Consider the following 14,131-nt stretch of genomic DNA (forward strand, 5'->3'; position numbering starts at 1 on the left):
ACAGAATACAAGTTCAGTAGAAATGCTTTATTGGGAAAGGTGTTTTATGAAGTGAATGGGTTGGGAGTACCAGCACAAGGCACCCTGCTGTGATTGGGAAGTTCAGGCGTAAGAGGAAGGTGTCTCCTACAGTCCAGGTGTAGGTAGCAGCTCACAAACCTTCATTTGTCACTGCATCCCTTCGCTGGGTGTGCCTGTAGGAGACCTTGGGGGTGGCTGGCCCTAGAACAAAGAAAGGGGTTCTGTAGACAGAAGGTAAGAGTTTACGGCCACCATGAAGGAGGGGTTAAGGATGTGGGAGTAGTTAACATTCCATTCCTGTAGAGCCAGGCTGCCTGAATTGATTGCATTTAGACTTCCATTCCTATTTTACATCAGGGTAAGTGTGGGCCTCCTTGGGTGAATTAGTCAAAAAAAGGCCAAGAATAAACCCAGTACCTGGTGTCCAATGCTCAACCCATAGGGTGTGTTCTCCCAGGCACACTTCCCTGCTGGGGCAAACTTTTACCAAGCCTCTAGGCTTCTAGCTCTTCCTACTTGAGCAAAGGGCTCCTTTAACAGGAAAATCTTCCTACAACAGGTAGCTAGGGTATGCCTTTCTTTCATGTGTGTGATTCTAACCTAAAGTTGTGTTTACCACTGGTTTTGCTAGTTAAGCATCAAATGCTTTACAGTAGAATTCAGGCAGAGGTTCTCCAATCTTTGTTCTTCAGGAAAGGAGGCTTCTGAAGGTCGTTAGCATCTGTCTGTTTCTTGGGGACCACACCTACCTGGAAGCTATGGTGGTCTGATGTCAGGTGAGCATGGAGCAGTGTAGCCACCTCATCCTGTTCAGCCTCCAGCGCAATGGCCAGGGCACTTGTTCCCTCCTGAGAAATAATAGGCCATTAGGTCCCTGGGTTACAGTGGAACACACCACCACTACTCTAGGCCCTTACTAGTGAGTAGCTCACATTGTCTAAGATGGTTAGGTCACAGCCTGGTTGGGCCAACAGCAACTGAACTGTATCAAGGCGTCCATACTCGCTGGCACACATCAGTGCTGTAGCCCCATCGGCATCCTGTACATTAACATCAGCCCCACATTCCAGCAGGGCAGCCACCATGTCCTGATGGCCGTGGCTGATGGCCAGCATGAGGGCTGTCTGTCCAGTCTGGAAAAAGAGGTCTGAGGGTTTGAAAGTAGAAAATGACACCACCTTACCCACCCATTGTGAGTGGTAGTATACTATGCACCTGGCTAGCCTTGGCATTGACATCACCCGTGCCAAAAAGTCTCTTGACCACAGCCATGTCTTCCTCCTCCTGCCCTACAGAAGTGAGTGCAGCCAACATGAGTGCAGAATAGCCGGCTCTATTCTGATGATTGACATCACAGACCCCTGGGAAGAAGAAAGAGATCACTTCATCCAAGCCTCACATGCTGATTGGTTGGGGGAGGGGGGTCAGGGTTGAGTTTCCTGCATCACAGATGGGGGAATGAGCATCTGTTGGCAGCCATCTTTTGAGACAGCATCTCATATAGCCTAGGCTGGCCACAGACAAGGATGGGTCATGAACTTATAGTGTAGCCTCCATTTCCCCAGCACTGAAACTGCTGGGCAAAAACTCCACTAGCTAAGCTACACCCCTATTTCCTCAGCCAATTTCGTATGTGCACTTATGTGATTGGCAGACAGTAAGGCCTTGCAGTCTGTCAACCACCGACAGCCCCAGAGATACAGACATAAGCGGGGGCTTACATGGGTGCTGGATATCCGAACTCATGTACTCTTGCAATGCAGGTATTCTTTCCTGTGTCTGTGTTCCTCTTGTTTTTATTTGCTAATAGTCTCTGCTCAGGTGCACTCAATAGCTGTTCACTCACAAATGCTTTACAAGAGTAAGGACACAGACTTTTAAACTGGAGAATTTGCTGGGTGTGTAATCACAGCACTTAAAAGATAGGAGCCGGGCGGTAATGGCGCACGCCTTTAATCCCAGCACTCGGGAGGCAGAGGCAGGCAGATCTCTGTGAGTTCGAGGCCAGCCTGGTCTACAGAGCGAGTTCCAGGATAGGCTCCAAAAGCTACACACAGAAACCCTCTCTCGAAAAACCAAAAAAAAAAGAGACAGGAGGATGGCCACAAGTTCAAAGCCAGCCTGAGCAACACAGTTCCAGGCCTATACAGTGAGCCTTGTCTCAAAAAACAAGAATTTAAAAAAATTTATTGGCCAGGTGGTGGTGGCATGCACAACTTTAATCCCAGCACTCACAAAGCAGAGGCAGGCAGATCTACAGTTTTAGGCCAGTCTGGTCTACAGAGCAAGTTCCAGAAGAGCCAGAGCTCTACAGTGAGACCCTGCCTCAGAACAAAAATAATTTTTTTTTTTACTGTGTGTCATGCTGATGTGAAGGTGAAATGGGACTAGCAACTGAGCAATCAGGATTGAAGGTCCCAACAAAGAAAATAATGAAGTTAGCAACAGGATAGTGGTTAGTCTATGGCTCACTGTCCTCTCTATGTTGTTTCATAGACAATGAAAATTGTTGCCTTGAGCCAGTACCCACTAGATTTGATAAAGTTACCATATCCAGGTGTGTGTATTTGCTTCGGTGAGGGGATAAGATGAGGCAGGGTTGAACAAGCAGAAGGCAAGTGAACAGTAGTTCAACAGCTTGGTGGTAGTGAGAAACCTAAGCAGTGAGTAACCCCCCCTCCCCCCTTGAGGATAGACAGTGTAACCGAAGAACTCAGGAAGCAGTCAGGCATGGTGACACATGCCTTTAATCCCAGCAGAAACAAGCGGATCTTTTGTGAGTTCCAGGCCAGCCAGAGCTACCTGTCTCAGGAAAAAAAAAAGTGCCAGGCTGGGAGATTGAGGAATACAATATACCCAGGGAGGGGGTTGCTAAATTGAGGTCTCTGATCTCAAAGCTGGGTGTTACTGGGGGTGGGGGGTGGGAGTTGATTCAGGACAGCTGAAGATACAGTGAGGCCAAAACGTCTTTGTACCCATGGGAGACGGGCAAGAAGTTCACAAATTTGAGTCCAGGCAAGGGCTACATAGCAAGGCCTTAAGTCTAGATGCTCAGAGGGGTTAGAGCACTACCTGCCAGCCTGAGGACCTGATCCCTAGCACCCTCATAAAGTTGAGCACCATGGCACATGTCTGTAAACCCCAAGGCTGGGAAGATGGAAACAGGTGGGACTTGCTGGCCAAACAGCTCCAGGTTCAATGGGAAGTTGTTTCAGAAAACAAAGTAGGGAGTCATAGCGGAAAACACCCAGTGTTGATTTCTGGCCAAGTAAACAGCAATCCACCCACCCTCTGCCACTGAGCATTTTTCTGTGCCCCTCAACAACCCCAGCCTTCACCCAACCTGGCCCTTTTCTCCACAACCCAATTCCCTGACCTGTATCCAGTAGCAGGCTGGAAATGGCCAGATTTCCATGAGACACGCTGTAATGCAGGGCCGTGTTTCCATTGCCATCTGCCAGGTTCACCACATGAGCCAGCAGCTCAGGCCCCAGGCTCTTCACCCCTCGAAGCACCTCTGCCACAGGCTCAGCCTGCGAGCGCTTTTGGCTGGACACTCGAAACCATTCCTGGGCCACAAGGCGAGCAGCACTCTGGCAGGACAAGGGCAAAGAAGGCATCAATGCAAATACGAAATGAGAGGCACCAAAGTTATGTGTGTGGAAGCCCCCTTTGGTGATCCTGGCAAGCAAGCAAGGCCAATTTCTAAGTAAAGAGAGCTTGAACCATACCCTCTTAAAAAAGGAAGTACAGTCAGGTTCCTAGGCTCAAAAAATAAGACTACATTATGGGAAAATAGAGGACCAAGAGTGAGTGTGGCAGTGAGTACCCACTTGTTCTTTCAGTGTCATGGAATGGGCCTGGGGCTCTGATCTTTACTTGGAGCTGTGGGTGGGCAGGCCAAGAAAAGGTCAGAGCTCTATCCTAGGGGCTAGTATCTCTTTAGAGCTTAGGATCAAGGAAGGTCTCTAGTAAGGGAGAGTACCAAACTTGGTACTCCTGCTCTAGGAAACCCTGCTCTCTTAACTAAGAGGATGTAAGGGAGGAGACAAGACCCACACTCACGCCGTCTCTGGTGACTCCACGAGGCCTGATCAGCTGCCGATTCAGAGCAATGCATGCCTCCCTCAAACGCGGGCTCAGTTCACACCTGCCAGGGAGGCCAATCTATACTCAGGATCCTGGGCAACGGTGACCAGGAAAGAAGGTTTCTGCACTGCAGACCTTTGGAGAACGCTCACCTCCCTTCTGTCTCTGCCTTCAGCTCTAGCTGTGCCTCACATTCAGAGTCCCCGGCGTCTTGGTCGTTGGGGGGACCAGGAGTTCCAGCATCAGATCCCCCACTATCATCTCCTGACACGGAAGAGCTACTCCTGGGGAGTTCAACACCATCTTCATTGTCACTATCACTGGCATCCTCGCTGGAGGAGCTCTCATACCTGGGAACAGGATGGGAGGTGTCTGCTGAGCCTCCCCTGTGGGCTCATTCAAGAGGGTTGTGAGGTGAGAGTGGCATTTTAAAGAGGAAACTGGACTGCAAAGCCAGACTATGAGCAGAGGGGCAGAGCTGGGAATAATAGCCTGTGTCCCTGTGGCTGTTATCGGGAAAGGGTTTGCGCTCACTCTCCGTTGAGGACCCCAACGAACTGCAGGCTCTTGGGTCCCTGACTGGATTGGGCACCTGGAGTACCGTCTTTTTTCTTCATGATGGATTTGAGGATGCCTGGCAGGGAATTACATAAGGGCACTGAGTTTTGACTTCAGCCACCTGGCAGGCCAGGGTTCAACCAGGAGTGGAAACTCACCAGCAGGGGCTACCTCCTTGTCTCCAGCCATGGGTCTGGGCTGGTTCTCCACTGGGAGCTCGGTCTGCGTTGTCTTCTCAGTGCAACCCAATTCGGTCTGGGTGGCCACCTCACGAGATTGAGGCCTGGCCACTGCAGCCTCGTGGGCCTCCTTCAGCTCCCTCAACCGGCCCCGCAGGAGTTCGCTCACTCCACGCTGATGCTCCAAGCTCGTGTGGAGCAGCTCCAGCTCACGCTCTGCAGCCTCGGGCAGCCCCAGCAGCGCCTCGGTCACCCACGTGTCCACCTCAACGGTGTGAGGGGCCACCTCCACTCCAGCCTCCCTAGTATCAGGTACTGCCTGGGCATCTGCCTCTTGGGTCTCGGGCACGACTTCGGTGCCCGCCTCCCGAGTCTGGGGTTCCCCATCGGGTGTCCCAGACGCCGGGTCGAGGACCTGCAGCGCGCCTTCGCTGTGCCTGGCAGCCAACCCGTCGGGATCGTCAGCCCCGGGGCTGGCCCTGGAGCGGACTCCGCGATCGGAGGTGGCCAAACGTTCAGTGAGGCGGCGAAGCTGGGAGAGTTTGTCTGGGCGCGCTTCAAAGGCCTCCACTTCTTGCTCCGGCTGCACGCGCCCGGCCAGTAGCCGCGCCTTCTCGGCGCGCAGCGCGCGCACCTGCTCTTGCAGCTTGGGCAGAGCGCGCGCCTGGTCCTCGAGTTCGCGCAGGCGCCGTAACGCCACGGCCATCTGCTCCCTCACCAGCTGCAGCTGGGCAGGGCCGGGTGAAGCAAGGGCGGGATTGGGGGCAGGGCTGCTGCGGCCCGACCCGCGCGGGCTACGCGTGACCGCACGGACCGGGCTGAGCGCGCGCTCCCCGGCCTGCGCCTGAGCCTGCTCTAGTCGTCGGCTGGTCTCCAGGAGCGTGTGCTCCACGCGCGGGTTGCGCGAGAAGGAACGCGGCGACAGCGGAGGTAGCAAGAGTCCCGGGAACGCCCCGGGAGAGAGTGCGCCCGACGCTCCGCCGTCGTCACTGGCCAGGGATTCACTGGAAGTCCAAGCCCCTGGGCTCCGCGCCCCGGCAAGGCCCGTTCGGGGCGCCCGCGGGCGTCGTGTGTGAGGGGGTCCTGGGGCTCGGCGGGAGGCAGGACCGCGCTCGAGTTCCTCCACATACTTGAGGAAGTCCAGGTCCAGGTGGAAGCCATAGGGCGTCTCCACCGAGTAGGGAGAGCTAGGGCTGCGAGCACTCCCAGTGGAGCCTGGGTAGAGGCGAGGGCCGCCCAGGTCTGTGGTGTAACAAGGACGTGGAGAGGAAAGAGGGTGTCAAACCAAGAAGCACCCAAAGAGAATGAACAAATGTGTTCCCCGCCCCTTTGCCCCTGTTATGCACCTGTACATTGGTCATGAGCAATATCTGCACACGGATGGGCATGCAATCATGCTTCTTGAGCACCCACTAAGTGCCAAACACAAACTTGGGACATTATAGTAAGACAATATCCGAGCCATAAATAGACACAATCATTTCAAATGACTTTCAAGACAATAATACATGGTGAAATACGGAGCCACTGCAGGAGCTAACTTTGGCTCTCATGTCAGGAAAGATTTCCTGTGGTGGGAACTTAAAAGGGATTGAGCCCTTCATAACAAGGAGGAAGCAGCTGCAAGGGCAGAAGGTTCCAAGAAGAAAAAGGCCCATGGAAGACACTGGAAGGGAGGGGGTGCTGTAAGAGTGACAGTCCAATGGAAGTTAGGTGTCTCCAGGATGGTGAAAGGAGGAAGGGAGAGAAGAGCTAAAGGATAGGCAGAGGGCACGCTGTGGGGGTCCTCTAGGCCATCATGGGGAGTGGACATTATTTATGGGGGTGGAGGTGTCATGAATGGGTTCTAAATAAAGCCATGACATTGGCTAATAGGCTTTTAGGAAAGGCCATGTGGCTACCGTGTTAATAAAAATAAAAAGGAACTGCTGAGTTATGTCCATATATACACACAATCACCCAATGTGGATCTGTGTAAACACATATACCTCATTTTGTACACTCACCAGACAGGTTCTGATTCAGAACGAACTTGGCCATATTTCGTAGAGTAGCCACCAGACAGCCTGAAAAAGGCCCCCAGAGAAGTAAGTGTGAAAATCCAGTCCTGTCCCTTGATTTGAACCTGATGTTCGCTCCACCACCATTGAAACTTTGAGCAAACAGACCCAAGAGCATTTTTCCACCTCACCCATCCCCAGGCTCTCTCCTCCTCCCTTCAGGAACCTTGGAAATGCTAATGCTACAGATGGGATCCAAGACTTTTTTCATTCTACATAAGTACTCTTACCACTTTTGCTTTGAGACAAGGTCTTGCTATGTGGCTAAGGCTAGCCTCAAAATCATAATACTGCCTCAACCTCCCAAGTTCTGGGATGACAACTGTGTGCCACCATGTTTAGCTGAAATTTGAAGTGAATGAAGTAGGAACACCCAAGTTGCAAACCTGGGAAGAGGAAGCAAGACAGACATCAAGCAGAGGAAAATAAAGTGGAAGTATTTCAGACTTAGAAATCTCAGTACCAGCCGGGCGGTGGTGGCGCACGCCTTTAATCCCAGCACTCGGGAGGCAGAGCCAGGCGAATCTCTGTGAGTTCGAGGCCAGCCTGGGCTACCAAGTGAGTCCCAGGACAGGCGCAAAGCTACACAGAGAAACCCTGTCTCGAAAAAACAAAAAACAAAAAACAAAAAAAAAAAAAAAAAAAAAAAAAAAGAAATCTCAGTACCTTAGGAAGCTGAGACTAGAGGATCCCAAGTACAAGCCAAGCATAATGGTGCATGCCTTTAATCCCATCACTTGGCAGGTGGATCTCTTTGAGTTTGAGGCCAGCCTAGGGTCTACAAAGTGAGTTCCAGGACAGCCAGATCTACATAGTGTGATCCTGTCTTTAAGGGGGCAAGAGGGAGTACAAGGTTAGCCTAGACAACACCCTAGACAGATGTTGTCTGTCTAGACAGATCCTGTCTCAAAAAGTGAAAACAGAGCTGAGGATATAGTTCAATGGCCAAATGCTCACTTAGCATTCTACAGGTACTAGGTTCAACCCTCAGTAACACACACACACACATATACACACACACACATATACACACACATTCCTTGCATTTTTCTTAGAGAAATGGTAAGATTTAAGTGAGCATTGGAAATTTAAGCAAGATTACTTGCAAAACCCTTCTATAAATGATAGATGGGAAAGTATAAGTCTAGATAGCTCAATGATGCAACTGAGGAAAGCCTGTCTCTCTGGAATGTCTCTAGTACGATGCTACAAGGCTCTGTTCTTGGCTTATGGGACTTTATAATGGAAATGCAAGCATCTAAGGAAACAATGATTATCTATGAGTTCAGGGAGTTCTATTAGCTATGATTATCCATGAGTTCAGGGAGTATGAATCTTCAGATGACACAATGGAGGCTAAGTAGGTAAGGGTGTGGAAGCAAAGATATGACTCAGTGGCACTTGCCTAGCATACACAAGGACATGAATTTGATTGGAGCAGCACCAATAAAATGAATGAACAAACAAATGAATGAATGAATGTATCCTGGGCTGGAGATGTATTTCTCTGGGTAGAAAACTTATTTAGCATAAATGAAACCCTGGGTTACTGACTAGTGATGCAAACCTGTCACGACAACACTTAGGAGGTAGACGCAGGAGAATCAGGAGTTCAGGTCATCCTCAGTTACATAGAGCTTGAGGCCAGCCTGGAATACATGAGACCATATCTCAGAAAAGTGGGTTAGAGAGAGATAGCTCAGCAGTTCAGAGCACTTGCTATTCTTGCAACTGACCAGGTTCAGTTCCCAGCACTGGAGAGCTTACAACCTCCTGTAATTCCAGTTCCAGGGGATCCAACAGTTTTCTGGCCACTGAGGACACTTGTATATACTTGGTCCACATAGGAACACTCAGGTACTTACACATATAACAAAAACTGTTTAAAGGAAGAAAGAAAGGGGCTGAAGAGTTAAGAATGATTGTTACTCTTCCAGAGGACCTAAGTTTGGTTCCCAACACTCACATCGTGGCTCACAATTTCCTATAACTCCAGTTCCGGTGGATCCAATGCCCTCTTCTAGCCTCCTCAGGCATCAGGCACATATGTGGACTACACACATAAATATAGGCACTCATATGCATAAAATAAAATTTTGAAGAAGGGAGCAACGAAGAAGAAAAGGAAAGGAAAGAAAGCCAGGCATGGTGGCACACACTGGAATCCTTCCACTCAGGAGGCTAAAATAACAAGACCGTGAAATCAGTCTGGGCTACAAGCAAGGCTGAGGCCAGCCTAAGCTATATACTGAAAAACTACATCAGAAAGAGGAAAAGTGGATAGAGTGAGAAGAATCAAATCACATGTAATGGGATAGTTAATAAGATCAAACATTAAATCCAGAACTTTAATCCCAGAACCCAGAAGCAGAAGCAGGAAGATATCTGTGAGTTCCAGAACAACCAGAGCTACTTAGAGAGACCCTCTCTCAGGGGGGTTGGGGGGGAATAGCTTAGGATGGAGACAGGGTGTGGCTTCAAGGCACTGCATTGGCCTCAAATACATAAGGACCTGGGCTCAATCCTCAGTGCTTAGCATACACACACACACACACACACACACACACACAGACAAGGGAATGATGGAATGATGGGACTTCAGGGAACGCACATGAAAAGCCTCCAGAGAGCCAGAAAGTGGCTCAAACTGACTGCCTACTGAATACTCTCCCTAATAAACCTCCATAGAATTCTGCAACATAAATTATTGTTCACATTTTACAGAGCAGCTGAGTAGGTCTCTTTGAGTTCCAGGCCAGCCTGGTCTACAGAGCTAGTTCAGGACAGCCAAGGCCACACAAGAAACCCTGTCTTTGCAAACAAACAAACAAAAAAAGGCAAGAAGACATTTTACAGAGCAATTAAGTCCATTGCCAATGGGAGAACCTTTCAGATAAGGCTCTGTCCACCTTCTGGGGACCCCATCCTTGTAGTGCCAAGTCAAGCCCTAGTCTGAGAAGCTTTTCACCAAGTAGACCCAACCCACCTTCTGGCTTACCACCCCTCTGCTCCAAACCACTAAGAACCCAGCCACTCTTTCCAGCTTCTACCATTCTGGAGAGTCATTGAGTGCCAAACATTACTGGCTATTCAGCATCCATCAGCATGCCTAACACATCCCCCTCTCCACTGCTTCAAGGATCCCTTTCTGCTCTCCGAGTCCCCTCTCCCCATCCTCCTCATCCAACCTGAGGCTCTGAAGTCTCCCTCCCCATCCCAAGCAGCTGTTTCCTGTCCCCTAACACCGGCTGCAAGGGGCAGGCCGGCAGGTCACCATGGAGGACAGCCAGTGCCTCTCACGGCTTGTTTTCAGGAAATTGCCAGGGAAGAATTTGGTTTTGGAAAAAACCTGGACCAGGGCTCAAGGGTCTGGAACTGCCTTTCACACAGTTGGAGTGTGATTCTGTACGGTACGATCTGTCCCCTCCACCTGAACATATCAAAATCCAAACTAAGACCCAGACCAGCTAGAACAGCCAGGTCCAGAGGCTGTACTGAGATGTAGGGTTGTAACACGAATCTTAAAGGATCTTATTAATAAAAACAAACCCGGGGGGGGTGGGGATTTAGCTCAGTGGTAGAGTGCTTGCAGGCCCTGGGTTCGATCCTCAGCTCAAAAACAAAAACAAAAACAAAAACAACAACAACAAAAAAAAAAAACTGCAGTGCCAGGTACTGGGGTGAACGCTGAAAGATCAGAACAAGCCACATCCAACCTTACCTTGCCAATTTCTCAGCTGATCTTGTTTCCTCAAACTGGAAACCTCTGAGTCCTCATCCGAATGGATCTCTGCTGAACTGCTGCTAAAAGCCCAAAAGCTTAAAAACCTTAAAAGCCTCTAGTTCCTTTGTCCTCACACCTTATATACCTTTCTGTGTCCAGCCATCACTTCCTGGGATTAAAGGCATGTGTCTTTCCCAAGCAAGACATGAGATCTCAAGTGCTGGGATTAAAGATGTGTGCCACCATGCCTGGCTTCTATGTCGATCTAGTGGCTGTTCTGTTCTCTGACCCCAAATAAGTTTATTAGGGTGCACAATACATCAACCACATAGGGTGGACATTAGTAGGGGGGTAAATAACAGTAAGATTATTGATGATTCTTTTCAATTTGGGTTTTTTTTTTTAGACTTTTTAAAATTTGTGTCTGTGTGTCTATGTTTGAGTATTTGCCCATGAAGGCCAAAAGCTATAGATACCCTGGAGCTGGAGTCACAGGTATGAGTAGTACTCTTAACCACAGAGCCATCTCCCCAACCCACTAGTTTTTTGTTTGGTTTGGTTTGGTTTGGTTTGGTTTTTGAGACAGGATCTCAGGAAGCCGAGGCTGGCTTCCAACTCCCTAGGTAGTTGAGGGTGACTGTGAACTCCACCCTCCTACCTCCACCTCCTAAGTGCTGGGATGTGCTTTACCACACCTGGGTTGTGCAATCCTGGAGATGGAACACAAGACTCCATGCATGCTAAGCAAACACTCTCATAACTGAGCCACAGCCACAGCCTCATTTCTTTCCTTTTTTCCCTCAGCTTCTAAGTAAGTAGCTTTGCACATCAGCCTGAGCCTTCTACAGTTGGTCTTCATATTATCACTAACGCCTACCCACTGTACAGATGGAGAAACAGAGGCACAGAGAGCAGTTAAGCTATATCCTAAAAGACATGCATGGGCAGAAGCAGGGTTGAATGCATGTAGCTTGTTCAGATCCCTGTATTGGCCACTATGCTTGACTTTCTTGTTTTATTTATTTATTTTTTACACTGGTTTTTCAGAGGACAGGGGTCACATGCATGCCTCAACACACATATGAAGGCTGGAGAGCAACTGTAAGAGTTAGCTCTCTTGACCATGTGGGTCCCGAGGACTAACTCAGACTTACTGGCAAGTGTCATCTCACCAACCCATTTCATTTCTTTCCATGTTTTGTTTGTTTGTTTTGGAAGTTTTCGGTTTTTGTGGTTGCTAGGGGTTTTGGACTTTTTTGTTTTATTTTGTTTGTGTTTGAGACAAGGTCTCACTATGTAGCTAGAGGCTGGCCTTGAACTCACAGAGCTTGTTCTGTCCCTTCTGAGTACTGCCCTGTTTGTTTTTGTTTATTTTATGTATTTATTTAAGACAGGGTCTTATTATGCAGTACTAGCTGACCTGGAACTTGCTATGTAAACCAGGATGGCCTCAAACTAACAGAGTCTCCTGCCTGTGCTTCTGGAGTGCTGGGGATTTCAAGCATATACCACCACCACTCTGGGGCCCTGTATTTATGTATGTATGTATTACGACTCCAACTTTTCATGCTTCAGCTTCCCACATGCCGGGATTTCAGGCATGCACCGCCACACCCAAAGGAATGCCCTTTTTTTCCTTTCTCATTCCCTCCTGGCCCCTAACCCCTCCAATCCCTCCTTCCTGTGCTGAGGATGAAACTGGAGCCTCAAACATGCTAAGTGAGTTCTCTACCACTGAGCTACACCACTAGCCCTTTTCACCTTAATTACATTGTATTTATTTTATGTGGGAGGTGGGTGGGTCCAAACATGCCACGGGGTGAGAGTGGAGGTCAGAGGGCAACTCTGTGGAGTCACTTCTCTCCTTCTCCCAGGGATCCAACTTGATGTCAGGGATGGCATCAAGCACCTTTACTGGCCAATCCATCTTGCTGATCCCTAAACCCCTTTACTAAGTTGCCCATGCAGGCCTTGGACTTACTCTGTAGCTCCCAGGCAGGCTTTCAATTTTCAATCCTTCTATCTCGACCTCTCCCGTAACTGGGATTATAGGTGCTTTTGGAAAGATTCCCCTCCCCTCTCCAGAAATTGCAGGGAACCTGGGCCACTTATCACTCACCCTCCCAGCCAGCATCAGTCGGCCCAGCATGGGTCCTTGATTGGAGAGTAGGAAGTGTGGTGGAGCAAGCCCACACCTAGACTGCTCCACAAGCCAATGTCTCCCAAAGTGGGGCGTGTAGCTGTCCTCTTCTCTCCCACACTACTTGGCTGTCAAAGCTAAATCCAGATCCCCCGCCTGAGACCCCCTCATTAGGCTGTCAGAGCTGAAGCTACACGCCCCCACACCCGCCCCTGGAGCTATTTCGGAACACAGAGCTGTATTCGGAAACCTGAAGGATGGGGGACAAAGCACTCAGTGCGCACCGAGGTCCTGAAGAGGGTATATCTTCCTGACCTAAGGCTCTAAATGGTGGCACCCTTAACGTTGGGACGGGATTCTCAGATTCATGACGTGTTAGGGGGTTAGATGATGGAAGGACTGGGGGTCCTTGGTTCATCACACACACCCCTCCCCAAACATACACAACCAGGTCAGCTTCGAAAAGACAGGGCAGTTTCCTACAGGAAAAGCCGCTGGGCGGTTCCATCCGTTACTATTGTCTCTGGGTCCGGGGGGCCATCCGTCCCTCCCTCCAACACTGTTTCCGTATCACCCGCCCCCTCCACCCCCCTGCAAGAAGCCCATCCCGAAACAGCCAGTCCCAGGTCCCCAAGCCAACTCTGGGGAAGGAAGGGTCCATTAGGCATCTGGGAGATTACGGAGCGCACAAGCTTCCCCGTTCGGTCCTGGATGGCCATATGGCGGAGATCTGCTCAATCTAGCGCTCCCCTTCTGGCTTGGCTAACCCACTTGGGGCTCCCAGTGTCCGAAGAGTCACCATTACAGGACAGTGTGTCCACCCCGTCGCAGCGCACAGAGCCCATAGAAGGGGCTGAATGAACCGCGCCCCTCCCGGACACTTGTGTCCTCATTTTCCCCTAGGATTCCCCTGAGTGTCCCGGAAAGTTTGTACTTTACCTGAATGCGAAGCCCCGGCCGCGCCCGCACTACACCCGGGCCCGCACCGTCGAAGCTCGGGACCGGTTATCAAGGCTTTTACCCCTAACTGATGGCCATTTCAGCCAACCAGAACTCGAATCTGACAGAACTATCCAATAGTAAGGCTGAGTGGGCGGGGACGGGGTGGGGACGAGCCCAGGGCGGGGCCTACAGTAGCGATCTGGAGAGATGATAGCTGTGGAGTTGCATGCTTCTCCAGCCACAGCTGAATCCTGCCTGGTCTATGACTTAAGAAGGTGGTGTTTCATTCACAGGACACTAGGGGGCAGGCTACAGGAGGAATCTAAGCAAACTATTCCAGTGGGATTTATGTGATTTAATTCCTAGGGTCTGGTTTAAGTCCTAAGACCCTGGATCTTGCCCTCCACAGGACCTTTGC

General features: G+C 50.1%; 1 protein-coding gene across 5 annotated transcripts; it reads right to left on the bottom strand.

Moving 5' to 3' along the window:
* Positions 1 to 12: 12 nt before the first annotated feature.
* Kank3 (KN motif and ankyrin repeat domains 3) lies at positions 13 to 13,819 on the bottom strand. 5 transcript variants are annotated; one of them, XM_052746588.1, is made up of 11 exons: positions 13,711 to 13,819; positions 6,854 to 6,913; positions 4,827 to 6,089; positions 4,645 to 4,744; positions 4,263 to 4,460; positions 4,087 to 4,171; positions 3,398 to 3,614; positions 1,237 to 1,382; positions 954 to 1,154; positions 771 to 869; positions 13 to 222 (listed from the first exon to the last, which is right to left on the bottom strand). In XM_052746588.1, exons 2-11 carry the CDS (start codon positions 6,885 to 6,887, stop codon positions 169 to 171), a joined length of 2,397 nt encoding a protein of 798 aa, XP_052602548.1. In that variant the 5' UTR covers positions 6,888 to 6,913; positions 13,711 to 13,819; the 3' UTR covers positions 13 to 168. The 5 variants fall into 5 exon arrangements, 4 of the variants coding, with proteins under 4 accessions (XP_052602548.1, XP_052602549.1, XP_052602547.1 ...); XM_052746589.1 differs by lacking the exon at positions 13,711 to 13,819 and adding an exon at positions 12,751 to 13,305; XM_052746587.1 differs by lacking the exon at positions 13,711 to 13,819 and having other exon boundaries at positions 6,854 to 7,405.
* Positions 13,820 to 14,131: the final 312 nt, after the last annotated feature.

The sequence above is a fragment of the Peromyscus californicus genome, unplaced genomic scaffold (genome assembly GCF_007827085.1).
Source record: "Peromyscus californicus insignis strain IS unplaced genomic scaffold, ASM782708v3 Scaffold_1__1_contigs__length_55948999, whole genome shotgun sequence".
Taxonomy (NCBI): Eukaryota; Metazoa; Chordata; class Mammalia; order Rodentia; family Cricetidae; genus Peromyscus; species Peromyscus californicus.